The sequence below is a fragment of the Orycteropus afer genome, unplaced genomic scaffold (assembly GCF_000298275.1).
Source record: "Orycteropus afer afer isolate SDZICR_OR568_19922 unplaced genomic scaffold, OryAfe1.0 scaffold00327, whole genome shotgun sequence".
Taxonomy (NCBI): Eukaryota; Metazoa; Chordata; class Mammalia; order Tubulidentata; family Orycteropodidae; genus Orycteropus; species Orycteropus afer.
In genome coordinates this window covers 1,545,380-1,560,231 of record NW_006921914.1, presented here as the reverse complement: position 1 = coordinate 1,560,231, position 14,852 = coordinate 1,545,380, and the positions used below count along the sequence as shown (strand labels likewise).

Sequence of the window (14,852 nt, the reverse complement as noted above, 5' to 3'; positions counted from 1 at the left end):
TCCTTGACTGCTAACCAGAAGGATGATGGTTCAAACCCACCAGCCACTCCTTGGAAGGAAGGTTGGGCAATCTACTTCCGTAGTGATACCACCTCGGAAACCCAAGGCGGGTCGTTATGAGTTGGGTCCAACTCGATGGCACATAACAACAACAAATAGAGCTAGATGGCATGTTCCTTATAATCTTTGACACTGAGGAATCTAGCATTACAGTTCTGGAGTTGTCCTCCCCCGCTCCCCAAGAAAGTCACTTGCAACCTGCACGTATACCCAAGATTTATGTGACAGTTCCAGATTAACAAGCCAAGACAGTCTGGAATTTCTTCTGGGAGGGCTTCCTTCCTGCTATGTTTGTTTCTTTGCAATCTTCTTGGAGCCAGGAAGGCCAGCATTGGTGTTTGCCTGTGCTGCAATGCTCTCCTTCCCCTTGCCAGGTTTCTGTGCTGCTGTCTGATATTCATTTCTTCATTGCTTTTGGAGCAATAGCAAGCAAAGCATGAGCCTGTGGCTCAAAGAATATAAAGCAGGAAATGAACAAGGCACTGAAGCAGTGTGGAAAGTAATATGGGCATTGGCTTTGAAGCCATGCAGAGTGCTTTACTCTTCCACCCACATTGCTCTGGAGTTTTGCACCACCTGGTATGATTTCTTGTACATAGGAAGTGCTACCAAGCACCTATTTACTGAATGAATGGGTGAAAGAAGTTGAAGATAACCTTAGCATTTCTCCAGTAAAAAATCTAGCCCAAACTTCCCTGTCAGCCAGAGATTTCAGAATTTGAATGTGTATTAGAATCACCTGGGTACCTTGTTAATCTTTAACAGTTAGATGCAGAGTCTCTAGCTCTATTCCCAGAGAATCCCCAGCTTGAACATCTTCCTGAGGTGATTGAGCTATAGGTGGTCCAGGAACCACTCTGGGATCTTCCTTATGTTCCATAAATATAGTGACAATAGTCTTTGGACTCTCACTCCTTTCACATTCTTACTCTTATATGGTATTTCCTTGGTTGTTGTTGTTGATATGTGCCCTGAAGTCGGACCAGACTCATAGCGACCCCACTTTGGGTTGCCGAGGCAGTATCACTATGGAAGTAGATTGCCCAACCTTCCTTCTGAGGAGTGGCTGGTAGGTTTGAACCACCAGCCTTCTGGTTAGCAGTCAAGTGCCTTAGGCACTATGCTACCAGAGCTCCTCAGATTCTTGTCTTTTGGAAAAATAATTCTAATATTTTAAGGGTCAATATGGATTAGCTTTTGAGTAATGTTCATTCTTTAAGAATTTACTGAGTAACAATTGTGCACAGAGCCAGGTTTAGGTGTTTTCCAAACAAAAGTCTGCATCTGTTGGCCACCAGAGCAGTAATAGAAACATTAGCATTTACAATAGCATTGCAAACAGGTACCCCTAATTTATTGTCCCACAAAAGTTGGTTTACAAGTCTTTCTTCTCCCAAGAGGCACACAGGTAATAAAGCAAGTGAAATCAGCATTTTTTATGCCTGGCATAAATTGTTATTTGTTTTGGGTGAGTTAGCTATTTACCAGGCAGTTTTACAATTTGTAGCATCTTGCTCACTGGATCTTAAACTGCCTTACACAAATCCATTCATTAAGCCACTAAATGTCCTTATAAGATCAGAGTAAGTGGTACTTAGTTTGGCGGGTGGGCAAACTAATCTTTAAATAAGTTAACTATTCCAATGTTGGGGTGAGGGCTGATAGTCCCTTGTTTTTTTTCTTCTGATAGTACACAATTTCTCATCCTTACACTACCGGTCTTGGATCCTATAAGGGAATCCTTTATTGTTTTATTATTTCTATATATTCTGACTGAAAAAACAAAACAAAACAAAACAAAAAAGCCACAGGCTGTGAAGTGATTTATAGTATTCAAATGCATATAGAAAGGATGATTAAATTAAAAAGACAGATCCAAAACCTATTAGGAGAAATGGACAGAGATGCTTGGCACCCAAAGGGGTAATTCACTGCAATCAAACATGATATTTATTTTGAAGTTTTTGTGAAATCAAGACAAAATGGTAAATACATCAAGTTGTGTAATTCTCGTTATCTAGTAAAGGAAGGCTACACATTTGACAGGATGAGAATATTTTTTTCCTGTTCCTGAATTTTAGGAGAAATTATCATAATTGACAATATCTGGCTATCATTTACAAAAGATATAGAAACATTTTGAAAATTTACATTTCCTTTATCAGTCTTGGAAACCCAAGGAGGGGTTGCTATGAGTCGGGTCTGAATCGATGGCACATAACAACAAACACCAACAACATATCAGTCTTTTAAGAGATCATGGGCATAATATTGAATTGTAATTCAGTGAGGACATTACTTTATAAAGTAATGATTTTAATAATTGAGTATCTGTATGTACCTAGGACTTCAAGTACAGGATCTCAGTGGATTCTCAATATGACCTTGTGAAGGAGGTTTTGGTGAATATATTTTACAGAGAAAACTATGAAGGCTCAAAGACATTAAATATTAGGCCCAAGGTCACATAGCGAAAGTGGCAGATTAAGGATTAGCACTTGGTCTAATGACTCCAAGTTCAGTGCTCTTTCCACTAATGACTCCAAGTTCAGTGCTCTTTCCACTACAGTTTGGGAATCTAGTATGTTATAAGAAGAGAGTTTTTAGAAACCCACAGCAGAGATTCTTAACCAGGGATGATTTTGCCTCTCAGGGGACATTTAGCAATGCCTGAGACATTTTTGTTTGTCACAGTATGAGAGGGGAGTGCTACTAGCATTCAGTTGGTGAACAGCCCACAATGCACAGAACAGTTCCCCTTCCCCAACAAAGATTTATCCAGCCCAAAATGTCAATAATGTTGAGGTTGAGAAACTTTGCTTTAAGGGATGATTAATTGCATTGCTTTTACACTGTATCCCCCACCATCAGAGTTCTTAAGCAAGTTTTGGCCCTGCTGAAGTACAGTCAATTCAAGGTTGCATTATCTGGCTTAAAGTGCCAATTTTGTGTTGTAGATTAAAGAAAATCCCTTATGCTTCAGATGCCAGATATACAGTTTGAAAAATTATTATCTGTTATAAGAATGTAGGAGCTGGTAATATATTATCATCAGGCAGGTCATTTCCTTTCTCCAGAGATGCAACTGTGCCATTTTTTTTTCCTTAAAAACAAACTTTTAATCTATTCAAACCGTGAGATTAATATTTACAGGGAGCCCCAGAATCTGTACCATAAAGCTAGAAATTTTGAAACACTATTAGCTAATCCTTCACTGTTTTTTTTTTTTTATTTTTATCCTTTCTATCTAAAAAAATAGGAGTTGCCCTTTTTGATCATAAAAGATCTATAAGATGAGTAGTTTTTGAATAGAACTGCATCCTGGTGGGTCCACAGGGTTGAGTTAGCTGCATCACCTAATTTGAAGGAGCTGAGTTTGTTAGCCTATTGAAGATTTTCATTTTAGTACAATTGATGCTCAGTTGTCCTTTCTGAAAATAATTAGCAAACAGGTCAATGCTTCACTCTCTCCTACTCTTTATTTTCTTATAATTATGGCTTTCCAATTACTGCCCTCTTGATCTTTTTCTTTTCATATTCAGGGCAGGAAGCATTCCACATCCAGGTTGGTCATATATTTAAAAATCTCTGGTGATTCCTCTTGACCAAGGGTGGAGAGTAACAATGTGTCCATTGTGTCCATGGCATAACTCTCCACCGTATATATTGGATATTCATATCGAGCCCCAGAGAGTCAGGCCCATGGGTGTTCAAGGTGGAGCAGACGAAGTGAATTTATAGTGTGTTCGCCTCAGGGTTTCCTTTTCCAGAGGTATAGTGGATCTACTGGGGCTTGTCCTAATTCACAAGCATGTCACTGTATCTTGTTGACACAACACATTTTCTTGAGTGTGCCTTTGCTACTTCCTCACTGACTAGGGAATGGATTCAACCATTCACTAGCTATTTCAGATACATAATTTATGGTCCATGGTGTAGCACAGCTGCAGAGTCTGTCAGAACATACAGAGGACTAGAATAGCAGGTTGGTCCTCTATGGATGTGCCTTATGTATTATTCTCTATTCTGTGAGGCGTATGGGGTTCTTGGGTAGCATACTTAGTGTATTGTGTAGTGGTTAATTTAGAAAAAAAAATGCCAAAACCAAATATTTGCCCATAAACTTTTGAGCTGAAAATTTCCACTTTCTTAGCATAACTACTCCTGTAGTTATATTGAGGCTCACCGTCTGCTTCTCACTTCGATTTTACCTTCCATTCACTAAGGCTCTCCTTTTCTCAGCTTTCCCTTTCCTCTTTTTCTTTGAATCTTTCTCCGTTAAAATGGACTTGGGTTATCTGATCCTGATGTCATTTCTATTTTAATTGCACCACCTCAATTTCTGTCATTTTCCAGTTGATTAGTAGCCATCTTTGGAGAGGCAATATAGCATAGTGGTTACAGGGCCAGGCTCTGGAGATAGATCGCCTGGGTTTGGTCCTAGATCGGCCACATTTTACCAGCTTTGTGGCTGTGAGCCAGTCATTTAATTTCCTTGTGCCTTAGATTTTCATTTGTAAGTGGGAATATCAATAACACCTTTTTCTTAAGGAATTGTGATGGTTTTAAGAAAAATAATTCATGTGAAGCACTTAGAACAGTGCTTCACATCTAGTAATCCCTCAGTAGACATTAGCTATAGTTATTTTCTTTATATTATATAAGAAGAGAAAATTACTTCTGAAATTAGAACGTTACTTACAGGTGATTCTTTCAGATTTATAGCTTCTTCCACCTTACCTGTAGTAATAGAGGATAAGTGAGTAATAGAGGATAAGTGAGGGAACGTATTCACTGAATCCACACCCAACAGTGGGAACCTCTCTGCAATGCTGAGTTCCATTATCTATAAATGGGCATTTCTCTTCCTCTTACCCCTACCTTGTTAGACAATCAAACTGACATCATTCTGGCTCTGAAAGAATTTTTTTTAAATCACATCTATCACAGTTGTAAATTGTCATTCTTTTTTCAACCCAGCAGCTCTACCTTCAAGGACTTAGAGGGCAACAGCCTGAAGGATAGCGGACATGAGGAGAGTGACCAGACTGACAGTGAACATGATGTCCAGCGGAGCCTGTATTGTGATACTGCTGTCAATGATGTGCTGAACACCAGCGTGACCTCCATGGGATCTCAAATGCCTGATCATGGTAAGGGCTGGTTAAATGTGGGTTGCAGCAGTGGGCTCCAAGAAACCAGAATGTTTGCAGGCACAGTGAAATGAGTGTATTATTAATGTGTCCATTGAGCTAACATCAGAGCAGCATGCACAGGTTTTTGAGATGTCCTGACAGCTAGCCAGATTCTTCTTAACCCTCCTTGAATGGATCCCCCAGGAATGTGTAATGTTGAAGCATATTAAAAGCTGACTGCATATACATATTGCATACATTGTCCTCAGTAATAACTGTACTGAGCACATAAGAAAAGAGCAGATGCCTTCTCACTAGGAATAAGTGCTTCTTTTTGCTTTACTATGTGAATTCAACTGATCGATAGATTTACAGAGAATATAGCACTGATGAGACCAAACGAGTGGGTCTGATTTCATATTAGGCTTGTTAGCTTTGCCCAGAGAGATGCTCTCTTCTCTGACTTCAGATTGAATACTCTTTACTAAGGATAGAAAGTACCAAAACCTCCACTTTTGTCCATGAAGCTGCTATATAAACTCTCTTTAGCTACCACATAAATCCATGCCATTGGTCTTAGGAAGGTCTAGGGTAAGGGAATATGGTACTCTCAGTGAAAAAATTCCAATATTGGGAAAAGAAAAACACCTCAAAGCTCATGTTGGGAGCAGCATCCTCATGTATGAAGAAGAGACTATTTTTGTGAATTCAGCCAGACATACTTCAGCAAGAGGAGCTATTTGAAACTGTGCTAGGCATAAACCAGGGTATAAAAACATTAGCAGAGTTCAGCTAAGGCAGAAATGTTCAGATGGACTTGGGCACAGATGTCATTTTCAATGTTTTACTGATGCAACTGTGCTATGCAAACAGCCTGTCCTTTTCAATTAAGTATGAATTCAGCTTGGTGTTTAGGCTCAGTGAAGCTTCAGAATGCTTGGCTATGTCTTGAGAGAAGCAAGACTCAAGCTCAGCTGGAAGCCCCACTGCTAAAAGACTTAAAGATGAGAAAACAAAGTATGGTGATTATGTGCTGGTCTTCAGCTGTTTCATTTCACTGTAAACATCATTAAATGCTTTTGTTTTGGTTTTGTAAATGAATCTGATGGAAAAAAAATGCATGATCTACAAAACAAAATGTTTTCCATAGGAAAAAAATTAGTCACTGTAGAGTCTATTAAATTATCTAATCCACCCCCTCCCCATCAAACCCAAGTGTCAAAGTCTATAATATGTAGAGGTCACTACCAATTGTGCGCTGCTGCCTTCTCTAATTGGTGAGTGGTGACATCCACAGAGATAATACGCTTTCCGGGCAACCTTACTATGACTAAAGATGAAAGAAAAAATCAAACATTTATATAACTGCTACAGAGGCAATTTAATTCTCAGAGAATTAGGAGTGTGTCACAGGATACAGACTGATATGTATCATTTACTAGTCGTGTATCTCAAAGAAACACTTTTTCATTTCTATTGGAAAGGGTTTTAGTTAGATGTTCTCTAAAATGAAATGACTCTAGGAAAGGAAATAGTCATAATTGATTTCCACTTTAGGCCTGGCTAGAACAACATCTGTTTTAATTATTTTGTTACATTTTTCTAGGAAAACATTATCAGTGGACTGCAGCTAAATTTTCTGAGGGAGTGTTTCTTATAAATGGGGCATATTTAATCCATATATAGACACATGCATATACTATGTAGATTGGATAATAGTGAATATTCTAAAGCAAATGTGTGACAATATACCAAGACTCTCCTACATATAAGATGGAAAATATATATATACACACACACACACATATACATATATATGCATATACATACATATATACATACATATTTACACACACACACACACACACACATATATACACTCACTGCCATTGACTCATTTCCAACTCATAGTGATTACCATTGGCTTTCCAAGGCTGTAAATCTTTACAGAAGCAGACTGCCTCATCTTTCTTCTGCAGTGTAGCTGGTGAGTTTGAACTACCAACATTTTGATTAGCAGCTAAATGCCTTAACCTTAGCTACACTACCAGACCTCCTTAATATATACAAATATATGTATACATACACATATATATATGTGTGTGTATAGATACATTTTTCCTTGCTATTCCATTTTGGCAACACTTTCACATTTTGTTTCTCAATGTTCCCTTTGCATGCATGTATCTTCAGTTTTTCATTGTTCCAGCAGTGGCTAAACCTTGAACAAACCCTTGGGATTGTTCTTTTTAACTTGGATGAGCCTTTAAAAGTTTAGGTAAAAAGAGAATTCAGGTCTTATTTATATCTCAGGTTCTATCTTGTGATAGTCCATTATTTTTGAAGCTTTTCATAATGCTATTCTTTTAATTGTGGTGTCCCAAGTTAACTGGGTTTGCCACACAGATTGAGTCACCAGTTCATTTGGGTTGATTACAGCTACCTCAAACAACAGCAGCAATTTCAGTAATTAACATCATTGTTAAACCTGCATTCACATAATCTATGTATCTCATTTTATCTTAAGGCATAGTGGCTGAAAGGCAATCACTGGATGAGTCTACCTTGTATTCCTGGCTTCATAACCATTTTAATTATATTCTTTCCAGAGCAATATAGTATTGTTGCTTCAGAGGACTACCGTTTTTAAAGGTGGGGAGGAAAATTAGAATATGCTTTTTTTAAAAAAAAATTATTTTGATTTGAGTGGAAGTTTCCAGAGCAAATTGGTTTTCCATTCAACCATTCATACACCTTTTGTTTTGTGACACTGATTGCAATCCCCACAATGTAACAGCACTCTGCCCACTTCCTCCCTGTGTTTCCCATTTCCATTTGTCCTTCTTTCTCCTTTCTTCCTGCCTTCTGACTTTTATCCTTGGGCAGAAGCTGCTCCTTTGATGTCCTATGGCCGTCTGTTCAGACCTTAATTGAAAGTCTCAGGGATTTCTAGAGGAAAAAAGCAAAAACTCCCAAGTCTCTTTGGTTCATTGACACTCTGATAGGCATCTTAAACTCAAGCATCCTGAAATTCTGAGGGTTCCAGTGCTGAACTCTTCCTGGGGTTTGGATGGGTATATCTGAAGAAGAATGAGGGTTATATTGTACTCCCCAGACCAAATTTAATCCTGCTAATGTTTCTTCTTGTCCTGTTAATACCACTTCAAAGTTGGGCCAAATGTCTCTCATACCTTTGTTACCTTGAATTCCATGTCTGTAGCTCTCTCTGTGATGTTTGTGATTTGGATATTAGTGTAGCATCTTTCTTTGTACATATGCAGTCTCTTTATTGATGGGGAATCTCAGAATTTTTAAAATAGAGAAAATTTTATGCATCTGTTAACTTTTTTCCTTGAGCTGGAATGATTTGTTCAGTGAACTGATATTGTATTGCCAGTGTTTGAGGAAAAAGGACACACTGCATTTGCTCTTCATTTTCTGAGAATCACCTGGGCTCTGTGCTTCTTCACACTGCCAAATGTTCCTCTGGGATTTTTTCTTATAACTTTATTAAAACAAATGAATGCCCAGTGTAAATGTCAAAGATGCTCCCTGACTCTCAGAGTATAAGCCCAGTCTCAATTTTCACTAACTCTTTCCCTCAACCTCTCTGAGAACATTTGTAGAAATGGGGATCCAGAATCACTGTATTCGAACCAAACCAAAGCCAAACCCAACCCACTGCCATTGAGTCAATTCCGACTCATAGTGACCTTCTAAGGCAGGGTACAATTGCCTGTGGGGTTTCCTAGGCTGTAAATATTTATGGAAGTAGACTTCTTCATCTTTCTCCTGTGGAGCAGCTGCTGGGTTCGAATTGCCTACCTTTGGGTTAGCAGCCCAATGCTTTTTAACCACTGAGCCACCAGAGCTCCTTGTATTCAAACAGAGAAGGAGAATATTTAGAAGGCTTTTGCACTCAAAGGGCAAAAGTCAGATGTGTAGATACTGGAGAGTTTGGATTATGTTGTGATTGCCCCAACCAAACACATTCATATGCTGGGTCAGGATGGAGACAGGAGGGAATGACAAGAATCTCTGCTTTCTGGATTACTGTCAATCCTGATATCATTCTCTACATGCCTAAGACTAGGTCAGTGGCTTGATGAACTGGCTGAGCTGAATTTCCTGGTTGGCTGGTGACTGAATTTCAAATCTACTTGTCATCCATAGTGCCCATAATCTATTGTGTTTCAGTTTGTTCTCAGCCCTTGTTATCATGGCTGCCCAGAAAAAGTGATGGGTAATTCTTCAACCTGTGCTTTCCATTGCTTAGGATCTCTGGTGGAGTAGTCCTTAAGGCATTTGACTGCTAACCAGAAGGCTGCTTGTTCAAACCCCCCAGCGGCTCCTCAGAAGATGAGGCAATCTACTTCCATAAAGATTTACTGCCTTGGAAACTCAGTGGGGGTTGCTATGAGTCAGAATTGACTTGATGGCAGCAGGTTTTTGGTTTTCCATTGCTTATTTATTTATTTTTTATGTGTGTGTGTGTGGGGACACTTTTTTTATAGCTCTCAGAGTGCCTCAAGAACAAGTAAGTATGGACAACTTGGCAAAATTTACCACCTGATTTGGTTGCTGAGGTGATTTGGTGCTGAGCTTGGGAGTCACACTCGTCTTTTAACCAATGCCTTCCTTCCCTGAGTTTGAGTTATTTGGTGCAATTACCACCATCTGGTAGGGACAAACATTTTTTCCTAATGGAATTCCTGCAGACCGTTGCTAAGAAGAGTAATTGGTAAATTGTTGTTGTTGTTATGTGCTGTTGAGTCGGACCTGACTCATAGTGACCCCTCCTTGGGTTTCTGAGGCAGTATCACTACAGAAGTAGATTGCCCAACCTTCCTTCCGAGAAGTGGCTGGTGGGTTTGAACTGCCAGCCTTCCGATTAGCATTCAAAAATGCCAGAAGCTCACATGGTTGTTATTTGACTGAGGGTACTGGACTTGAATCTCTTCCTGTCAGGGTTATCTCTGGGTTGAGCAGTGCTGGAGTTAATAGGCTTCTGGCTCCTTTTTGCTTCTTTGCATGACCATTTGTGATGACTTGGACATCCCATAAAACTTATTGAAATATGTTATCCTGATATGAAAGTAGGAACTCTGGTGGTTTAGTAGGAGCTCTGATGGTGTAGTGCCTAGGGCACTTGACTGCTAACCAGAAGGCTGGTGGTTCAAACCCATCAGCCACTCCTCAGAAGGAAGATTGGGCAATCTACTTCCATAGCGATACTGTCTCTGAAACCCAAGGAGGGGTCGCTATGAGTCAGATCTAACTCGACGGCAGTGAGTTTGGCTTTTGGTTTGGTTTAGGTGGTATAGTGGTTAAGGGTGCTAACCAAAATGTTCGTAGTTTGAATCTACCAGTCACTCCACAGAAGAAAGATGAAGCAGCCTGCTTTCATAAAGATTTACAGAATTTGAAACCTAGTGGGGGTCACTAGGAGTCAGAATCAACTCGATGGCAGTGAGTTTTTTTTTTTTTTTTTTTTTTTTAGATGTGAAATTGGGTGTGTGGGGATCATACCCTAGAACTGTACATAGTCCCAAGACCAACTAATTTGTTTGCTTCAAATCACACTTAGTGTCTCTTATGATTTTAATTATTGATTATAAATTCATCAGCTGAAAAAAAAATATGACTCTAATTGCACTAATATTCACCCAATTTGGAGTTCACTACAACATTGAATTTTTTTTGCCTCCCATACTAATTGATATCATATGGAAGCAACACAGAGACATTTGCAATAATATGTACCTGCTTTTTACATCCTGCAATAATATGTATCTGCTTTTTACATCCAAATACACCTAAATGCAATATAATGATTATTTTTGGAAGTACAGGTTCATCTGAATTTTACTAAACTTGTTTATTTATTAGTTTTTTTTCTTTGCCTGAATATCATTTAATATGTTTGTTATGTAAAACATGGATTGGAAAAACTTAATCTGTGTCTAATACAACTGCTGTTACAAATTAGCCATGAAAATGTTCTGTAGGCTGCATACTATGCATATTCTAGTTTCAACAACAAGTGTATTAAGATGTTTACACTTTCAGCAGTCTACCAATGTGCAATTTCATTTCCTCTCACCTTTTAATGAAATCATGATTCAGTGACTGAACATCCCTTCCTTTATCCTTTTACCTATCCCCTTGACTCACCTCTCACCCCACTAAATTTCCAAACACTCATTTCAATTAGTCTCTTGGCAAAATGGGGAGTTCTCTCAATGGAGAATATTTTGTGACATTGTAAAGCAGTATGCTGCTGGGCTCCAGAAATGGTAGCATGGACCAGATGTTCATAGAGTAATTGAAAATTCCATTTTATCAGAATAGAATTTGCTGTCAAAAAGTTTTATCTTTACTTCAACTAAGAGGTTGATTAGATCTCCCTGGACCTGAATTAACATCTTTGAGGCTAGGTATACTGTTTTGCAATTCATGTGGTTATTTTTCCCCTGGTTTTACTCATAGAGAACCTTTTAAAATTGTCTTCATCTTCTTGCAAATATACCAAGTTAGAGTGTATAATTACTTGAACACAAGAATGTATGTGTATACTGTGTGTGTATATATATATATATATATACACTTTTCATTTATTCAGTTTAGCTTTTTTTTTACCTTGCCCTCTGGTATACAATATTCTAATATCAGGCAGGAACAATCCATGGCCAGGTATGTATCATACATTCATTGAACAGTATTTTCACATGTCCACTGTGTGTCTGGCTCTGGGAATTTAATGTGTCAACTACTGCTGTTATTAGCTGTGAAAGTTATCATCTTTCTATCTTTGCTTATCTAGGATTTATTTATGTGACCAAGGTCAGCTCAATAATGAAATTAATAATTATTTCTCATTTGAAAAGTCATTATAAAATAGAGCATGAAACTATTGAAAATTCTTACAAATTGTACCAATGAAGGAAAAGAAACAATATAAGAAAACCAAACCAAACTCACTGACGTCGAGTCGCATCCGACTGATAGCGACCCCACCTTGGGTTTCCAAGAAGACTGTTAAAATCAAAATGTTATTGCCAATGAGAATATCATGAAAAATTCTTCTTTGATGTTCTAATTTTAACAGTTTCACATTGGTAGACTTTTTTTTTTTTTTTTAATACATCCACTCTGAGGTTGAATTTCCTGTTCACCTTTTGCTAATACAGGATGATAGGTTTAATTTCTGATATAGCCAATTACTTTGCTGGTTTAGAGGCATTCAGTGGTAGTCAATGTCCAGTCCCCCTTTTCCTCTGATGTTCAGGAACTTTGTTCTTTCTTAGTTTCAGCAATGGCTGTACAAGTGAAAAGACAGTTGACAGGTGGATTCCTTTGTTTATTTCAACTACTCTGCTGCACCAGATAATTGGATTCCTTCCAAAGTCTCATTTACATTTTATTAGCAAGACAGTCCCTGGAATAAAAAGTTGCCCTTAACTAATGGAAACATTAGCAGTTAATGTTAGCAGGTAGCAGTTGTTTGCTAGCATTATTTTGGCATGGGTCCTTTGGTCAGAGAATTCTTTTTGGATAGGTCACTTCAGTTTCTCCATTAGGAATAATACCAACTGTTCATCTGCTTTAAAATAGAATGTCTATTTTTTATTTTTATTTTGTATGAAATATTTTCCTGATCTACTTAGAACTTTTAGTCTCCTATTCAATGTCTATTTTAAAACATATTATTATTAATAACTACCTGTGGTAAGGGACTCATTATTCATTAAGAGAATAAATGCCAGGGGCTTTCTTGACTGGTTGACACTAAGAATTTCCATATTTCTAAGCATTTGGAAAGCGTTGGAGGATGGAGGTTATATAAAGGGAGCACACTGAACAATTAAGAATTTCATTCTCTAGGAGTTTATGGCCCAATAGCAGAAATGATCCAATATGGAATAGACTATATAGGATCAGTGAAGAAATTAATTAAAATTATTTGAGTGGGAAAGCAAAATGTATTTAAGAAGACACTTTGGTGTAAGGGAATCACTTTGGAAGATTAGTGGAAGACAGGCCCCAACATGGTATGCTAGAAACAATTATGCTCTACTTGGATGAGTTGCTAGGGGGATGTTGTATTTACTTCATGAAAAAAGCAAGTTCTATAGGCCTTGATAAACAGGGAAACTACCAACAGAATAATAGATGAGATAAAAATTTTTTATGGGGTAAGATTATATGGACTGCTTCAAATACTCAAAACATCCATTGAAATATCAAGATCATTTTCTTCTTTTAGTCTTTCATACTATTTAACATAATTTTGTGTCCCGCCATAAGATGGTTAAGTGCAATAAATAAACTCCATCAGAATGGAAAAATATAAATCTATACTTGAATTTAAATATTTATAGAGTATTTTTTAGGTTAATTTTCCCTTTAACTTCTTTGCTCTTGAAATAACTAGGGAATTAAGTCCAATCATGGTTTTAAAAGCAATTTGAAGAATACCAAAATTGTATGTTATATAATTATATGACCCCCATACTTGGGGAGATGGCTTTCCTCTCTTATCATGGATACTTTCTGTCATCTAGGTTAGGTCTTGGCCACAGTACATCTCTGTCTTCACTGGAAAGAGCCCTAGTGTTGCAGTGGTTAAGTGTTTGGTTGCTAATCTACAGGTCGTCAGTTTGAACACAGCTGCTCCACAGGAGAAGGATGTGGCAGTCTGCTTCCCAGAGGAGAAAGATGTGGTAATCTACTTCCATAAAGATTACAACTTTGGAACGTCTCTTGATGCAGTTCCACTCTGTCCTGTGGGATTGCTATGACTTGGAATCAGCTCCATGGCCATGGGTTAGGTTTTTGGTTTCGTCTTCACCAAGTGGTTCGTTGCCAGTGAACTTTAGGCTAGAGGAAGCTTGTTTGAGACATTCACTTTGGAAATACTGCTTTTTGAGAAGACAGTCTTCAATTTCTCTTCCTACAAGTTTTATCCCTAATAAAATTCCAGCCATGGAAAATCACCAAGCCTCAGATTACAAAAAAAAAAAAAAAAAGAGCTGGCCTTTATGGGTATCAGCAAATTTTGGTTTTAGGGGCTTCTGCACAGGCTCTTCTGGGCATGTTTTAAAAGATCTTGCATAATTTAGGCTTATGTCTTAGATGTACTGTTAAAGCTCAAGGTGGATAGACAAAACAGACTCTTGCAAAAGGGCAAAATGGAACCCCATAAGCCAATCATTCTGCCATGTAGAGAGAATACGTAATTTGGGCTAAAGAAATTATTATGAGATATAATCTTTCAAAGTTGTTTCGGATCCAGTCCTTTGGGACTAGACATGTGTGTGCAGAACATTTGACTTCACTTAAAAGTGTGCAGGTCAAAGATCTCCTGTGTGGTTGGAGGTATACGCAAGCCTATGTGTAGCAGAGGTGATTTGAAAGGCATTGAATCCAGAAGGGGCCAAATGAGTTTATCAGAAAATGAATGCTTTGCGTCTGAATTCACTCAAAATTTTGACACATTGAGGTGGCTTCCTGAGAGACACTTTGTCTTTTGAGAGTCCTGAGTAATCAGAAATGATAGTTCTACTCTATTATTCACCACAAAAGTTTGGACAACAAACATGCAAAAGCTGTTAACTCTGAAATAATAGACAACACTGTCTTATCATGAATTTAGTT

At 38.1% G+C, this 14,852-nt stretch overlaps 1 protein-coding gene across 1 annotated transcript in view; it reads left to right on the top strand.

Annotated features, from left to right (window-relative positions):
- The window catches only part of PCDH19 (protocadherin 19), a 114,625-nt gene that overhangs the window by 67,924 nt on the left and 31,849 nt on the right, over nucleotides 1-14,852 (top strand). Inside the window, exon 5 of the mRNA XM_042782453.1 lies at nucleotides 5,041-5,213. Coding sequence (XP_042638387.1) covers nucleotides 5,041-5,213 — 173 coding nt within the window. The remainder of the gene's footprint in view (nucleotides 1-5,040; nucleotides 5,214-14,852) is intronic.